The sequence below is a fragment of the Podarcis vaucheri genome (assembly GCF_965113315.1).
Source record: "Podarcis vaucheri genome assembly, chromosome: 12".
Lineage (NCBI taxonomy): Eukaryota > Metazoa > Chordata > Lepidosauria > Squamata > Lacertidae > Podarcis > Podarcis vaucheri.
In genome coordinates, this window is record NC_138750.1 from 24639463 (window position 1) to 24657315 (window position 17853).

The 17853-nt window shown below is 40.4% G+C and overlaps 1 protein-coding gene across 2 annotated transcripts in view; it reads right to left on the reverse strand.

The window, feature by feature from the left end:
- The window catches only part of KCNH8 (potassium voltage-gated channel subfamily H member 8), a 157501-nt gene that overhangs the window by 97235 nt on the left and 42413 nt on the right, over positions 1-17853 (reverse strand). For both annotated transcript variants that reach the window (XM_082193317.1, XM_082193316.1), the window contains exon 2: positions 6803-7036. In XM_082193317.1, the coding sequence (XP_082049443.1) occupies positions 6803-7036 (234 nt within the window). The remainder of the gene's footprint in view (positions 1-6802; positions 7037-17853) is intronic.

The following is a 17853-nucleotide window of genomic DNA, read 5'->3' on the forward strand; positions in this document are numbered from 1 at the left end:
GGCTGAGAGACTTCAGAGAGGTGTGACTGGCCCAAGGTCACCCAGCAGCTGCATGTGGAGGAGCGGAGACGCGAACCTGGTTCCCCAGATTACAACCTGGACCTCAGTGACCAGGTTGAATGATGGGGGTGGAGAAGCTCCTTCAGGGTTGGATTAGATGACCCTCGTGGTCCTTTCCAACTCTACACTTCTATGATTCTAACTGCACCCTTCCCACTTTTTTTGTTTGCAGGAGGGGCGGGCAATTACTAAATTAGGATTTTTATGTATAAATACTGAATATTTGAAAGCTCCTTGAGTTATCTATCTATCTATCTATCTATCATCTATCTATCTATATCATCTATCTATCATCTATCTATCCCACCTGTCCCTCCAAGAATATAAAGGTGGTGTACATTACTCCGCCCCCCATCTAGTCCAGAACACTAACTACTACTACACTGGCTTTCAATATGAACATTAAGAATTTAATTTTATTTGGGGGGCTGTCAGGAGGGGCAAGCATCATTCCTACTCATTTCTATCCATTCTATAGGATACAAATAACTTTCTCTCTAGCATTCTCTCTCTGCTTGTTTTTATGTCTCCCTCTTTATCTCTGAAATGTAAAATTGTTCAGGAGCAATTATGTAAGAGAGGAATAAAATCCAAGATACAAGAGAACGAAGGAGTTATTGACTTAGGGCAACTTACTATGTAAAACTGTTCATAAGAAAATACCACTATATAATAAGTTATCATCCTGCTTGCTTCATAGATTATCTGTAAATATTTCTGCCAGAGATCTTAAGAGCAAAAGAATTAAGAGCTAGACTAGTCCAGAGGTCCTTCTAACTTGGCAGCAATCCTGAAGAGGGCTAAAATTGCTGAGAAGTCTTTGCTGGCACACACTGCAAAAAGCTCACTTAAAGCCCAATTAAGTAAATCATAAGAACATAAGGACTCAAATACATTGATAAGACCAGTGCTTTTTTTCTGGGGGGACGCAGGGGAACGCATAACCCTAAACATTTTGTGAATCTAAGTTTGGCCTCATTGAGGGGCAGTATTTCAATATGAGTAGGAAAATGAGAGTACCCCTAAACATTTTTTTTTAAGGAAAAAAAAAGCACTGGGTAAGACTTGACTTCCTAGCTGAAGCCATTTTGACTGTTCCTTCATCAACACAGCATGCTTTTTAAACAAAAAACAAAACAAAAAAACCATGTTTTGTTTTGACAGTGTAATGCTTCCTGTCCGATGATATTACAGCCAAGAAACCCTCATTGAGAATGAATGAATTGGCAAACATTATAACTTCAACAGATAGGACTGGCAGCCTGGTGACTGCCTGGGCTAATGCCATACCTATTGCAATCCTCTGTGGATTTATGCATTTCCCACCTAATTATTACTATCATTCATATTGTATAGTACTTTTACACCATGTCCCAAGATAAAATTACAGTGGGGAACAAATGGAGCCTACCCCTTGCCTCTGGTTTCCTATTAAGCCCTTTATTAGCGGTGTGATATGCAACAAAGAAACAGGCGTTTTCAGCAATGCACTCCATTTATTGAATGTTTTCCCTACAGAGGCTTGGCCAGCACGCTGCTGGTTTCTTGGAGCTAGGCTGAAACACTTTTGTTCATGCAATCTCCTGCTTGTTTTAAAAAGTAAGGGTTTTCTACAGTGTTTTAGTGTTGCATTTTATATTTAACTCACTGTGTTGTATGTACATCACCCTGGAATTATAAACAGAGTGGTACAAACATGTTTTAAAGAGTGTTGTAAAAATGGTAGGGGTGTTTGTGTGTATGTGTACCCGATACGAGAGAAAAATCTGGTACATGTATTAAAGAAATATCTATAAACTCACATGCAAATACATTTCCCCCACCACTATCCTCCAATAGCCCTGCAGAGGACTGTCCCGTGTAAAGAAGAAGATACGGCCATCCTAAGCTTAGGACCTGAAGCCTATCAAATTATCAAATCACAAAATCCCATAAGCACCTCATCACCTGGCAGTAAAATGATGGTGAAAACAACAATAACCATCAACAACAATAAATTAAAGAATGAAAGAAATTAAAGAACAATTTCCTGGCCATTCATGATGCACAAAATCAGCTACCAAAGGCAGCCATCTCACTATGGCCTGCAAAACACCCACACCCAACATTCCTGACTGCAACAAAATCCACCCTTTTTAGCACATGACGCTCCATTGACCACCCTCTCTATGATCCCTGTACACAATGAAAATCCACACTGAACTTTAAAAGCTGGTGAAGAAGATGGTGAGGGGGGAACTGCCTGCCTGACTCCAGCGTAGACCCAAACCCTCCTGAGCTAGTGGAACTGGTTGTTCTCTTGATTCTGACCTACTGTACTTGTGTATTACCTGAGTTTTCAGAAGTTGGCAGGTGCCTTATTTCAAGCTCCTTTTAATCTAGAATGAAGACATAGATCACATCCACACCAGGCACTCGTACAGCATTAACAGTCATGCCTTCTCCCCCCAAAATCCTAGGAAGTGTCATTTGTTAAGGGTGCTGGGAATTGCAGCACAGTGAAGGGAAGATGCCCAACAGCTCAGCATCAGTTCCCAGGATTGTTTGGCAGGAGCCATGACTATTAAAGTGGTATAGGAGTGCTTTAAATGAGCGGTGTGGATGTGAGCAGGGATGCAAGCAATACAAGCTGCAGATGAGCACCTGGCCAGAATGTGAACAAAAAATAAATAAACTTGAAACTTACTGGTAGTATAAAGCAACTGGCAAAGATATAACTGAGTTTTCAAACTGAGCTTTTGGGTTTTTGTCTTGCCGGATAAAAGAGCACTTTTAGGATATCTGTTCAATATCTAATAGAAACAAAATATATCAAGAAAATGTAGCCATTATAGTAAATGCTTACTATATTTCCTAATAGCATTTTACCTAGCTCAGTTCTTTGCTTATTATTCAGTGTTTAAAATGCTCTGTATTATGAATTCGGATATGTGCCTGAAATCACTGCTTGGTCTCTAGGCAAGCCTGTACTGAAAGTGTGTCAGGGCTGTCAATTAGAGAAGTCAAACTTCCTCCTGGTTCTAGGTTTAAAATTACAGAACAGTTTCACAATATTTCACTTTTTTCCTATTATGTCCCAAGGCTTTTTTGCTTCTAAAATAGCTCATGTAATGTATTAAAAGAATAACACCACTGCATATGAAAACTTACATCCATTACTTTTATACTGTACCTCCCCAGGTTTCATTACAAGAGACACAACAAAGGTAAATAATAGTTCTCTCCCCCAGTTCATTTGCTTCTTTGCCAGGTAAGAGCAATACTGGAAAGCTATCCTATCACCTTGATTTTAATAAAAAAATTCCTTCCAGTAGCACCTTAAAGACCAACTAAGTTAGTTCTTGGTATGAGCTTTCGTGTGCATGCACACTTCTTCAGATACACTGCTTCCAGTGTATCTGAAGAAGTGTGCATGCACACGAAAGCTCATACCAAGAACTAACTTAGTTGGTCTTTAAGGTGCTACTGGAAGGAATTTTTTTATTTTGACTATGGCAGACCAACACGGCTACCTATCTGTAACTTGATTTTAATGACACTTCTGCCCCAAGCATGCTTATTAAAAGGAGATCAGTATGTCTGTATCATTAGGAAAATCTGACTCCAAACACTCTGACTGTACCATGAAACAACCTGGGAAGCAGTTTCCAAAGGTCATACCCCTTTCCTGCTTCTAATCTCTATTTCTCCATGTCATTAACAAACAACTTTGGTTCTTTTCGTTTTGCATCATCCACAGCAAATTTATAGCTGAAAGGAAGAAGAGGCTGTGTTTGTTCAGCGAAATTAGTTCTTCCATGTTGAACCATTTCTTGTTTTCAACCTGTGGACAAATGCTATCCTTCCATCTAAAAATGGAACTGTAGAAAGACCCCACTTGATACTTTGCAACAATCAGGAAGTATGCAACTGAATAAGAGAGTTCCTGTTAACCTGCTGAAACTGGTGGGTGAATGTACAAAGGCTAAGCACTAGGTCTTTCTGGGGTTTTTTCCCCAGTTCAAAAACTCTAGACACACAGTGTGCTCCCCCCTTTTTGAACTGGAAAACTTGAGAAATGCTTAAGGAAACACGTTACTGCATTGCTTCCTCCGTTCACCAAGCTCTCCTGCTGCTGCATAGCCTAGTTTGCTGGCCAGCCCCCACCGAAATGAACAGAGAGTTGTGTTATAGTAGTGACTGTCTACCCTTCCATACTGTAATGCTTAGTCATTGACATGCATAATGGCTCTGAAACTACTGGTGCAAGAGGATTGCTCATATTCAGGCAGTATTTGTAAATTATTTATCTCTACATATTATCTTTCTTGCATCTGTTTTCCAGGAATATGGTTTAGAGACGCAGTGGCACGTCTTCCTTCAAATGCGAATGCTGTCAAAGGGCACGATTCTGCTGAATTTTCATGAAGCATCCCTGCAATGCTACATTTTAAAGGTATACTCCATTAACGTCCTGGCAACTTCACTAAACTTCATGCCTTTCCCTTTATGGTGTGGGTAGGTGTGGGTGTGTGGAGAGAGAGAGAGAGAGAGGTGATTCTCTAGTACCATAAACACAGCGTTGTTTCTCTCTTTGGTGTGTATGAATTTGGAGTCAGATTTCCACCTGTGCAAACAGAAGGCCTCCAGAATGCCTCTATCCATTCACACAGGGAACTGGGAGCAATGGAGGTTTCCTGTTGGCAGTGGCGTAGCGTGGGTTCTCAGCACCCGGGGCAAGGCAAGTAATTTGCGCCCCCTAACCCGTGGATTTTAGCACTCGAGTCTCTTCCGCGCCCCCCCAGATGTTGCGCCAGGTGCACCCCCACGCTACGCCACTGCTCCCACCACAAGTCTTCAGGACAGCCATCCGAAGGCTGGCGCGGGGAGAAGGTCTCTCCGCCCCACCGCCAGGCTTCGGAGCAGCCTTCTGAAGGCTGGCGGCGGGAGGAGGTCTCTCCGCCCCACCGCCAGGCTTCGGAGGAGCCTTCCGAAGGCTGGCGGTGGGGCGGAGAGACCTCCTCCCGCTGCCAGGCTTCGGAGCAGCCTTCCGAAGGCTGGCAGTGGGACGGAGAGACCTCCTCCCGCCGCCAGGCTTCGGAGCAGCCTTCCGAAGCCTGGCGGTGGGGCGGAGAGCCCTCCTCCCACCACCAGGCTTCGGAGCATCCTTCCGAAGCCTGGCAGCGGGAGGAGGTCTCTCCGTCCCACCGCCAGGCTTCGGAGGAGGTCCGAGGACAGTGGGGAAGACGCGCTGCACGTCCCGGAGATTTCCCTATGGACTTTTGTCTTGCGAAGGGCCGGCCAAACGCGCGCCCCCCAATGTTGCGCCCGGTGCGGCCGGCACCCCTGGCACCCCCCACGCTATGCCACTGCCTGTTGGAGAAAGGAGATAGGGAAATGATTTTTGCCAATTCCTGATTCCTCCATGTTTCTCAGGGCCACCTTCTGTTTTGAAGGGTCCCACAAACTGCCAGAGTAGGGCACACAGGCATGCAGAAAGGAGGAATCAGTGAAAATTGGCAACACATCCCCTTTTCCCAGCACCAGCAGAATTAACAGAATTCCATCAGTATAAAACTTGGGGAAACGTTTCCAGAACATACTTTTTTTTTCCAAATAAGATAAGAGCTGTGTTCTGAGCTGAAATATATTTCCACAGCAAAGAAGTTCATTCCCCTCTTCTCCCTGCTTATTGCTGCTACCTTCTTTTTTATATCCTTTTCACTTAAAAAACCAGGAATAAGAACAGAGTCTGCAATCTCTTCCTCCTTTTTGTTATCTATCAGCCTCACATGTCTAGCTTGCTTCTTCAAAGGACTATGACACATTTCCTCATCAAAATATCCCAAATAATGTGTACAATTAACATTTGCTATGTGTCATTAGTATAGACATGTGAAACCACCTTCAGGAATTTTTATAGCCTTATTGAAATACCTTTTACTTCTGTTGAAATTCTTAAAAAATCCCCACTATTTCAAACAGGAACTTCCAAATTGACTTTTGAAATTTCAGAGACAACTACAATTTTAAAAATAAAGCATTCCTGTGGCTAGATGTGGTGTTGCCTGCAGTCCATTAGCTCTGAAGACTTGCTTGTTGTGGGCTCTGTAATCAGATCTTTTAAGAGCAAGAAGCATTTTTTTCCCTCCAGGGGTCTTTTACCTTGCTTTAAAGTGCAGGCAGGTTGAAGACTTATCGCACAAAGTTCAGAGCTATCCAGCACCTATTTACTTCAGTGTAGGCATGTAACACACCTCGGTATATTTTGCCACTGATGTCAAAGGTCAGTTCAAACATGAGTTTTCATAACTCTGTGACTTGAAATGATAATTATCATGTTTGAAAAGAACCTCACAGATCAAGCACTACTGCTCATATCGCATCATCCCACCTCCAGTACAATATTTTTCATTGAGGGTTCTCCCAAGCTCAGCTGACAATTTCAAATGGTACACAATCAAGTTGTGAAATACAGATTGAATCAGCTGCATTGTGAATTTGTCTCATGAGTTCAAGCTACATGTTACCATAATCATGGGTTAGTATTTGAATACAATCCCAAATTATGGACAGTGTGGAATATAATCTACTTTAGACTGAATTTAACAAAATCTCATAATAAGTTTCACAACTTTAGGGTGTACTTTCATGCATATACATATATGTGGCCTTCTGAACATTCATATGCAAAATAAATAGTGGTTGTTACATAACCACTGAATAAGGGCTACATTCACAGCATGAATGAAATAATACTCACCGTTCTTTTTGTAAAACATGATTTCTCCTTTGAATTCTATCTTTTCTTCCAGTGACTTTTCAATTTGAAGAATCATCTGCTCATTTGTTTCAGCACCATATAAAAATTTACAGCTGCAGCTCTTCTGCATGACTTCCGTTCGTGCAAATCCAGAAAGCTCACAGAAGCCATCGGAACAGTAAACTATGGGGAATCCTTTAGCCACCTGAGCGTTTGCAAGGATAAAGTTACTATCTGTAGGGGAGGAAAAAAATACATGGAAGCAAAACATTTATAAAATGGATCGCATTGTTCCCAGTACAGTGTCATATCCAGGCTGATTCATGTGATAAAAAGTGATTGTGGTGGAAAACAGCCATATAAATCAGATCATATGTTTTACTTCTAAGAGACAAGTGGACCACAAAATATAAAGATACTGACTATTTTGCATTGTGATGTTTTTATTTATTTGTTATATCAGTCATAAAAAGAGATTCACCCATGGCTGAATTTTTTGTTTTGTTTTAACATTCCTTCCCCCCACCCCCATCCAGAAGCACCAAATGTTAATTTAATTACATTTAACTTCTTTTAATTTCAGTTTTTATTCAAAGGTATCTTTCCACAAATCAGTATGTATCATTGGAGGTCTATAAGTAGGTTCTATCGATGTTACATACGCAATGAACTATGTCAGGCTGATTGACAAGTAGTGATTTTCCTGTCAAGATATTGACTTTTTTCTTCTCATTAACGCTACAAGTTGGACTTTAGTTAAATAAGTGGTTGTCATAAACAGTGGCATCTGAAAGAAACAGGGCCCTGTCAATCAGATACGCTATTGTTAAATTCTAGCAAACAAATAGACTGTCTTATAAGCAGTGAAGGGAGACGTATGGTTTCTGAATTATGTTGCAGTGAATAATTTAGTTAGATAATTGTAAGCTGCTGTTTATCTTTCTTTAGGCCTATGAAACTTCCCATGTCCTATATGCTGTATCTTTTAAGATTTTCAGTACATGCAATCCTCTTCCCGCTTTTGTCCTCTTGTAAAGCTTCACAATGTAATGGACATTTTCCTGCTACCCTCTCTCACCTGCATTGGGTTGGAGAAGTTTAAGTTTAAGAGATGGCTTGCGTACCTTCTTTAGGGATGCTCTTTGAACACTGTTGTGTGTTGACCCCTGATCACTAATATACAATTGCTCTCTTGCAAACTAAAGTGGAAATTACGGAACAGCAGAAATACAAAAAAGGACTTTTTTCAGGTATGTGTACATAAGAGAAGTCAAGTCACAAGGACATGGGGTAGATGGGAAAGATGGTATTAATATGCATCACTTATTTATTTTTAATAAGGCTCTCATCATTTTAATAAAGCGCTGAAGTTTACTTTAATAGACTTACTATATTTCAATTCCTGTGAGCTCACTTGCTTGACCTTATCCAATTAAAGCAGTTTCTGGAATTATTCATAACACTTCCTAATAGATTTTATTTGTTCACCTCACATCCGCAATCCAGCTAGGTTCAAGCAATTGTTTGACTCCTCAAACTCCCACTTTTGTTTTACTAAATGGAAAATGAATATCATTACCAGTGTTATGTCTTTGTGTGCTGATTCTGCTGTCAAAACAAAATCAGATTCCCATACTAGTAAAAGAATTAAAATCATATGCTTGCCATGCAAATTGATGATGTTGCCTCTGTATAAAAGCTAATGATCATGTATCTAAAAAGCATCTGCAGCCTTCAAATTAATTTATTCCTGGGTTTCTTATTGTTTAAAATACAATTACCTACTGCAGAGTCATTCATCCTCTCAGCTAATTCAATGTGAATTACATGAAGCAGAAAAGGAACACTGAATAGATAAAAGGGGATTCTGGGCCACGCTAATTAGCTGCAAAAAGATTTTAATGCCTTCTAGAGCCATGGAAGACCCGTCTAAGGGATACAAACAGAAAAGTCTGTATGTATGGGCAAAATTGTGGCTGCTGAATCTGAATGTCTTGGGCTTGTGACAGTTGCTGTTGAACTCCAACTCCCATCAATCCCAGTGAGAGTGGATGGGAAACAATGATGGAATTTGTAATCCAACATCATCTGGAGGGCCAAGATTACCCCTTTTCCTAAAGACCATGAGGTGCCAAGTGACCAACTTAATTCAAAAATGTTATTTACTTATAGATTGCCTCTTTATAATATGCTCAGGCACTGGAAGGACTTTATAATCCCCTTAAAGGTTAAAAAGTGGCGTTAAATGAGAATGAACTGGAGAGACAAACACATCCAACCTCTTTTGCGTGTTTTAAGGTAGAGGTGATTGATCTCCAGTTCCCATCTGTCCTAGCTGGCATGGCCAATGGATAGGGATGGTGAGTTATGGTCCAACAATGCCAGAGGACCACCGCTTCCCCCCCCATAGCTGTTTTAAGGGCTTCCCTAGGCTGTTGCCTCTGCTTCCCTATCATAGATTCCAGAGCTATGCTTCCTTGGTTTCAATTTCATTCGTAATACATACTTAATGCATCTAGCACACTGTAGGCTCTAAATAAATAATGGTGTTCATGGTAATTAAGCACTACAACCTACAGGACTTGTGAAAATGTAAATATAAGGCTTGTTTTATTAAAATATCTGGCCTTACTTGGCACGATGCTTAATTTCTTTTCCTCTAAGAAGATTGCACTGCCTAAAATTAAACTTATACATCTTTGTGGGAAATATACCTAAGGGCCTAACTGCTCGTTCAATAAAAGTTATATGGGATAAAGGTGAACCCAGTTTAGGAGAGGGATTTGGAATGGGAAAGAAAGGATGGAGGCAACCGTGATAAACATTGCTTTGAATCATTGGTGTGTCTTTTAAGACAATAAAAAAGAATTGCATATTTTTATAGGAGTATATTTTTATATGCAAATAAAATTCCTGTACCAGCTATGTAAAATTTTGTTACAATTTTCCAGCCAATGAAACCAGATATTGCAGGAATAACGTTAGACAGAAACCAAAAAAATGTAAAGAAAAGTTTAAGGGGAGAATCTTGCCCCAACCCACATATAAGTCCATACTGGTTGAATCAACAAATCGGCTTATTTTAGAGGGGGGGTTACGGGGGGGCTTATAACATGATTTCTAAACTGCCTTTCAGGACATAAAAGACCTCACAAAGCAGTGTACAATGCAAACGTAATAACAGGCAAGTTCACATATACCTCTTAAAATGCACAGTACAAATTAATCCAAGCACAGTTAAGAAACTACTAATGATGGAGCAAAGGAAACTGAACAGGAGTATGCGTCCCACCAGCCACTGCCTCCAGCATACCCAACTGCAGACTTTGGAGAAGTCCCTGCTCCAGCAGGAAGGCTGAAAAGCCAGCACTATGTGAGAAGGAACTGAGGGCAGGCCGCAATTTGTCCCCCTGGAAGTGGGCCCAGGTGGTGCTCATTGGCCGGCTAAGCCCATCCCTGGAAAACACCTGCCCAAGACATGTTGCCAATGGCCAATGGCAGGCAGGCAGACCACACAACCCTACCATTCACTGGATCACTGAGGTGGGCCGTGGTCCAGCTGCAACACCACCCACCAAAGAAGGTGAGCAGACTCTGATAATATTATTGAAGGGTGGGATGAAACTCTTCCTAATAAATATTTGTAAAATTAAATAAGAAGACTTCCTGCCATACTTTCAATAAGAAACCGAGTGAAGCCAATGCAGTGCCTTGCCACATGCTATGGCTATCAATGAGTGTGTGCACATATGACATACTTGGAAAGGCACTTTGGATACTAATTACTGTCATGCATAGCAGTCTGCCCCCAAAATCAGCAATAAAGGTTCTTCTCATGTGCCCGCTTTTGAGATCAGTTATTCTAGAAAGCATATGTGGGTGAGGACCTTTTCTGTAGTGGGTCCTTGTCCCTGGAACACATTACACTGGTACCTCGGGTTAAGAACTTAATTCATTTTGGAGCTCCGTTCTTAACCTGAAACTGTTCTTAACCTGTGGTACCACTTTAGCTAATGGGGGCCTCCCGCTGCTGTCGCGCCACCACCACACGATTTCTGTTCTCATCCTGAAGCAAAGTTCTTAACCCGAGGTACTATTTCTGGGTTAGCGGAATCTGTAACCTGAAGCATCTGTAACCTGAAGTGTCCTTAACCTGAGGTACCACTGTATCGGGTGAGATCCTTCACACCCTGGGATTAGCTACCAATCTTTACTATAAACCAGCCTTCAACAACCTAGTGCCTTCCAGATGTTTTGGGCTACAACTCCCATAATCCCCATCCAGCACTGTTATAGATGAGCTATATGACAAAGGAAGTGAAGTTTCAAAAATACACTCAATAGCATTGCTAACTATGAACATCATAAATTTTGTGCAAATCTGTTTCTTCCTGAACCATTTATGGAATAAGTTAATCATGATATTTACTAGCAGGTGAATGACTTTAAACAAGCTTGATTTTAGTTAGAAAACTACAGTCTCTCACACTATTAAACAAATAATACTCAGAACCCATTGAGACACTTGAACTTTACATCCAGGAATTAATTTACATCCATTTATTTCAATGGGTCTTCTCTGAGCATCACTTAATGCTTAAATCATCCTAGAAGAAAAACATTTGTTTTTCTTTTTCTTCTTTAGACGCCAGTTTGTTTTCGTGAATGGCAACACTTCTATTAGAGCTGCTAATTTGATTACATAATTTTGTTCCACAGTTGCTAACAGTTGGGTGGTTGTGAAACTCTTTTTCAGCTGTTAATTATTGATGCAAAGTGTAGAGCAGTACACATATATAATATAATTTTCCTTATATAGCAGTAAACTAAGATGTAATTCAATCATACAGCTGTTCAACGTTTTCCTCACAACTATAGTGTGTGGCATTTGTTTTACAACTGCTGTCAGAAATTTGCTATGGTTCCTCAAAGTTGTTAATTGTGGGCAGCATTTCTTTTACAGCTATATGCAGTTATTCAACATTTCTTTTGCAGTTATTCTTCTTTCTTACAGCTGTTGTTTTCGGGCAAAATATAATGCTTATTCCATAGGTGCTAATTGGTAACAATCAGCACTTTTAAATCACAGACAAATGACAATTGAGAGCCAGTGTGGTGTAGTGGTTAAGAGCGGTAGATTCGTAATCTGGGGAACCGGGTTCACTTCCCTGCTCCTCCACATGCAGCTGCTGGGTGACCTTGGGCCAGTCACACTTCTCTGAAGTCTCTCAGCCCCACTCACCTCACAGAGTGTTTGTTGTGGGGGAGGAAGGGAAAGGAGAATGTTAGCCACTTTGAGACTCCTTAAAGGGAGTGAAAGGCGGGATATCAAATCCAAACTACTACTACTACTACTACTTCTTCTTCTTCTTCTTCTTCTTCTTCTTCTTCTTCTTCTTCTTCTTCTTCTATGTTTTCTTATTGCTGTTAGATATGAGCAAGTGGAATACTGTATTTCTCTCAAAGCTGTAGATTGTGAGTAAAGTGGAAGATTTAGTGGGCAAGTGAGATATTTCTTCCACAGCTGTAGCCCATGAACAAAGTGGAGTATGTACAATTCTATCACTCTTATGTATTTCACATCTAATAAGTGTTCGGGAGAGGGAATCAGTATTTCTGCAAGCAGAAATATCAGAGACAGAATTAGGAAACGTTGGATTAGAATGAAATCAATGGACTTGCATAATCTAACTCAATTGATTTCAACAGGTCTACTGAGTAACATTTAGTTGGGTATTTTCTAAGAGGTGGCTATTATTATTATCATAATTATTAACTATTGACTTCAGTTTGATTTGGTTAATATTACAAGGGTAGCAACTGACATTTTACATTAGTTAAATGACATTTAGGAGAAACGAATCGTGCAGAGGTCTATATCTCTAATGCCACCAGCCTGGGCAGTTCTCTCCAGTTTAATCTGATGCAATAATAGAATTCATAGAAGGATTAATTATAGATGGGAGTGCAGTACACACAAGGTGTTTCCACCCATTTTTGTGATTTCCTCCTCCCAGTGCTGCCCCCAGTGCTCCCATATCCCAGGCCTCTGTTGAGAGCCCTTGAGTGATCATAAGAGGCTGCCCAATGGTGCAGAGAAATGGGGAATCTTTGGCCTTCCAGATGCTGCTGAACTGCAACTCCCATCATCCCTGGCCATTGCCTAAGCTACACAGAATATAACAGGCAGGAAACCACAGCTGGAAAAGAGGCAAAGCCAAGTGATTCTTCAAGCTTTTATCAAAATGAAAGAAAGACAATGGGAGCCTTGGGAGCCACAATTCCCTTCATGAGTTATATACTGTCTAATAATGAAAGCTAAGCCTTAATGTTCAAACAAGCCTATAACAATTTGACATCCTTGGGCTCCCATCAACAGCAAAATAACATTTATTGCTGCCTACATTGTTTGGCAATAACCTGGCATTTGGTGGAAGTGGAGAAGAGAAATCGCTTCCTCTCTGCTGTGTGTTTTTTTTTCCAGGGGAACAAGCAAGGCTGTGTGGGCGTCCTATCGGGAGGAGATCGACTGACCACAGCAGGAGCAAGAGAGAAAGCATTCTTCAGGATGAGGTAGGGAAGCACTGCCTTTAATCAAAGTAATTATCCAGCGAATCAATAATGGGTCAACACCGCAATAAAGGAACAGGCTAAGACTTGCTCAAAGGAAACAGAAAGCCTTTCTTCACAATTCATGTTAATCTAGTTAAGTCTTTCCACTCAACACCTAAACAAGGCTGTCACTCACACGCACACCACAAGAAGAGGCTTGATGAATACTCTTCTGCCTCTTTTCTTACATTGTAAAACTTTCATTGGGCCCAATTATCTTTTTATGTGGTAGAATCACCAATTTTTGCAATGTCAGCTTTGTCAAGTGTTCTGTTAAGAGCTGGTATTAAATATCATACTTCTGAGCATTCTTATTCAAGTTAGAGCAGTGGCTGATTGACAAATCAAGAAGTCCTTGGTTTGAATCTTGCCTCTCCCAAGGTGGCCTTAGGCAAGCCATTATCAATCACTCTCTGTTGCTATCTGCAATATTGAAATGATGACAGTGTTTAATTCAGCCTTTCCACATCGAGTGCCCTCTAGCTGCTTGGACTACAGTTCTCATTATTTCTTATCACTAGCCATGCTGACCGGGGCTGATACAAGTTTTAGTTTATTTTTTATATAATATATTTATTTTTACATTTACTGTCGTACCTTGGAAGTCGAATGGAATCTGTTCCAGAAGTCCATTCGACTTCCAAAATGTTCAGAAACCAAAGCGCAGCCGGATGTCCGGCTTCCAAAAATCGTTCGAAAACCAGAATACTCACTTCTGGGTTTTGATCATTCGGGAACCAATTTGTTTGGGAGCCAAGGTGTTTGAGATCCAAGGTACGACTGTATATCCCGTCTTATCTCCAAGACGGGGGCCTCTTCGCAACTAGCAACGAGATCTGGGTAACCACTTCTTAAATGGGCTTGTTCTACAACATGCCATATATATATATATATATATATATATATATATATATATATATATATATATATATTAAACAATTGCTACATCTCAGATTTTGATTAAAACTGTTGCACATCTCACATATCTCACATGTCAAAGTCACAGGTGTGAATAAAAAATTCCTATGCCTTATGATTTTTGACTTTTGGAGATGAAAATTATGGAAATGTTATATATATGCATCACAGAATGATGAAATAAATGATAGAAAAGACTGCAGTCAATATAATATTTTATTTTAGACACCTCACAGGTGCCCTCTAGCTAACACATACTACATGAAGCACATTTTTCAAAATACTATTTTTTCTAGTTTTTCAACTAGCAGCATATTCATGTACAGTTTCGTCATATGAGAGCTTCCTTGCAATGTCATTTTCTAGAGACAATATGCAATAAGAATTTAAGCGTTCTTTAGTCATGGTAGACCAAAATTTGTTCTTTATAAAGGACGCTTTGAAAAATCCCATTCTGTTCTCAGCACATGATAGACACCTTAAGTGCAGTAATAATATATCAGGGTCAGGTTTTGTTCACAAATAAGCTGAATAATTTATTCACATTGCATTTTAGGTAGTGTGTTTTCTTCTATGTTCTGGGATTTCCTAAGGTGCAAATATTCTTTGAACTGATAACTTACTGTGACACTCCACCTTTGCAACATCTGTGCTACTGCCTCATACTTTGGGATTTGTTGAAATACAGAGAGAGAGAGAGAGAGAGAGAGAGAGAGAACCAATTTGAGTTATGTGACTCAAATTGGGTGTACTAGACCCCAAAATGTGGAATAAAGGGTCTCTTCTGGGACCCTCTCAGGATTAGAGGCCTTGAAGCTTAACCTTTATTAGTTTCATAGTAGATTGACCCCTGCTCATCTGCACCAATCACTCAATTCTAGTTTGATGCAAACTGGAGAAAGGTGGCGAAGATTACTTGTTCTTCTTAGGAACAAGAAGACATAGTTCTCAACCACATGCCCTCTGTGCCTGACCCCAAAACAGCCCTTGGTTATATCCAGATGGTAGTCTTGAAGGTTATCCAGTTCTCAAAGACAAATGCCCTATCTTGCAGTGATTTGTCCTTGCCTGTCCCCCAACATATTCATACTGTGGTTTTTTAGTGGATTTGGACCAGCACAGGCTGTGCAGTCCTCACAGTTCCACACTGCTACACTAGCACTAAAAGAATATATTTCTTTTTATAAATATGTGCTCTGTAGTGGGCTTAATTCCCTTTTGGCCAAATGCCACCCCCAAAGCACGGAATCTGCTATCTGAATTATCTGTACACATTCTTAGTGTAGATGTTGGGTTGGAGAGCAGCACACTCAAGAACCAGCATGTTGATTATGCGTATAATAACTATTATTGTAAGGATGCTTTATTTATTAAACATGCTGAACTCAGCACTCAACAAAAATAGTTACAACTTCTGTCCTCAGGCTTGCAAACATTAGGGAAAGATTATTATTTGCTAAAATGCCAATGTAGTATTGTTGATTGGCATGCTTTAAAAAGCATGGATTCGAACTGAATGAAATATTTTAGATGGTTGGTAATTTTTCTGCTTCTACCCTTTACACTAAAGGATTCAGACATTATTTAATAAAAATGTGATAATAGTTTTTATTTTGCATGTCTTCACATTTCTAGAAAGTGTTTCCCATCCACAAGATTTATTCTAATAATAAACAATGGTAGCAAAGTTAAGGAAATTTGTTTTGCACAGTATTTTAATAGTAGTGAACTGCCCTCTAGAGTCTTCTTCAATCAAAACACAAAACATAAGCTGCTGTAGCTAAGATGTACCCTCTCTCCTGAAGGTATATACATGTGTGCCCAGAAATAACTCCCGCTGTATTCAATGGGATTTACTATCATCTATCTATATAAATTAAGGGACACGGGTGGCGCTGTGGGTTAAACCACAGAGCCTAGGGCTTGCCGATCAGAAGGTTGGCGGTTTGAATCCCCGCGACGGGGTGAGCTCCCATTGCTTGGTCCCTACTCCTGACAACCCAGCAATTTGAAAGCACATCAAAGTGCAAGTAGATAAATAGGTACCGCTCCAGCGGGAAGGTAAACGGCATTTCCATGTGCTGCTCTGGTTTGCCAGAAGCGGCTTAGTCATGCTGGCCACATGACCTGGAAGCTGTAGGCCAGCTCCCTCGGCCAATAAAGCGAGATGAGCGCCGCAAGCCCAGAGTTGGTCACAACTGGACCTAATGGTCAGGGGTCCCTTTACCTTTATCTATATAAATTAGAATCATAGAATTGTACAAAGTTCATCAATCCACTGCAATGCAGGAATCTTTTGCCCAACGTGGCGCTAGGACCCATGACCCTGAAATTAAGAGTCTAATTATTACTATTCATTAAATTTGCTAGTCACTTTATCTTGCCCAGGGCAACCCAAAGTGACTCAATTATCATGAGTTAAACTTATTAGCTGCTTGTTACCCAAAAGGTTTCCAAGCCACTTACATTTAAAAACATAAATACATTATACTACCTGGATAACTCAGTTGGTTAGAGTGTGGTGCTGATAATGCCAAAGTTGCAGGCTCAATCCCTGTATGGGACAGCTGCATATTCCTGCATAGCTGGGGGTGGAATAGATGACCCGTAGGGTCCCTTCCAACTCTACAATTCTACGATTCTATATGGGGGAGGGGAAAGAAAAGATCATTTAAAATTTTAGTGCTTTTTCATATGCTGTACCAAAAACAGCCTCACACAACAGCCATAGGAAGCTTCAGAAGCACACCAAAAACAGCACAGAATTAGCTCAGAACCTGTAGGGAAAGGCAAGTCTACAACCAGCACCTAAAAGATATCAGCAAGGATGCCAGACTGACTTTACTGTGCAAGTGGACCTCATAATGTGTACAGTGAATGAACGCAAGTCTGAAGTCTTAGCCATTGCTTCATATATTACATATTAAAAAGATGTACAGCAAATACAGTTGCAATTGAAATTATTGAACCTCCATTGCAAATCAGGCTTATTAGCAAAATTTACAGACTTTCAGCTGTTTGCAATGAGCAAATCAAACAAAAGCAATTGAAATAGCTCAACACAATGGATACTTCAAGCGGTTCCCCCAAACTCAGCTGTAATTGCAACTCTGGTGCATTGGAGTTCCTGACCGTCTTCAGCCTTTAAACTGAACAGCTGAGGCAAATCTGCTCCTCCTCCACAATGAACAGGGAAGGATTGTCGATAGAGCATGAAACAGCCCTTTGCATGTTCTTAAACAACCAGATGAGTTGGATGTCAAAGTTTAAACTACACATAGGTCCTGCCTTATGAAGGTTTGATATGCAAAAAAAAAAAAAAAAAAAAAACTTTTCCAAACACAAGGGAATCAGGACCCAAATCTCAAGATATGCACTGCAGATTCAGATATCTAAACAGAAAACATTTTTTACTTCCTTGTTTGCCTTTTGCTGATTGGCTGAGAAACAGAAGGAGAGAGGGAGGTGGAGCAATCAGACAAACCAGAGAGCATTTTTTAATAGGATTTTCCTGGGCTTCT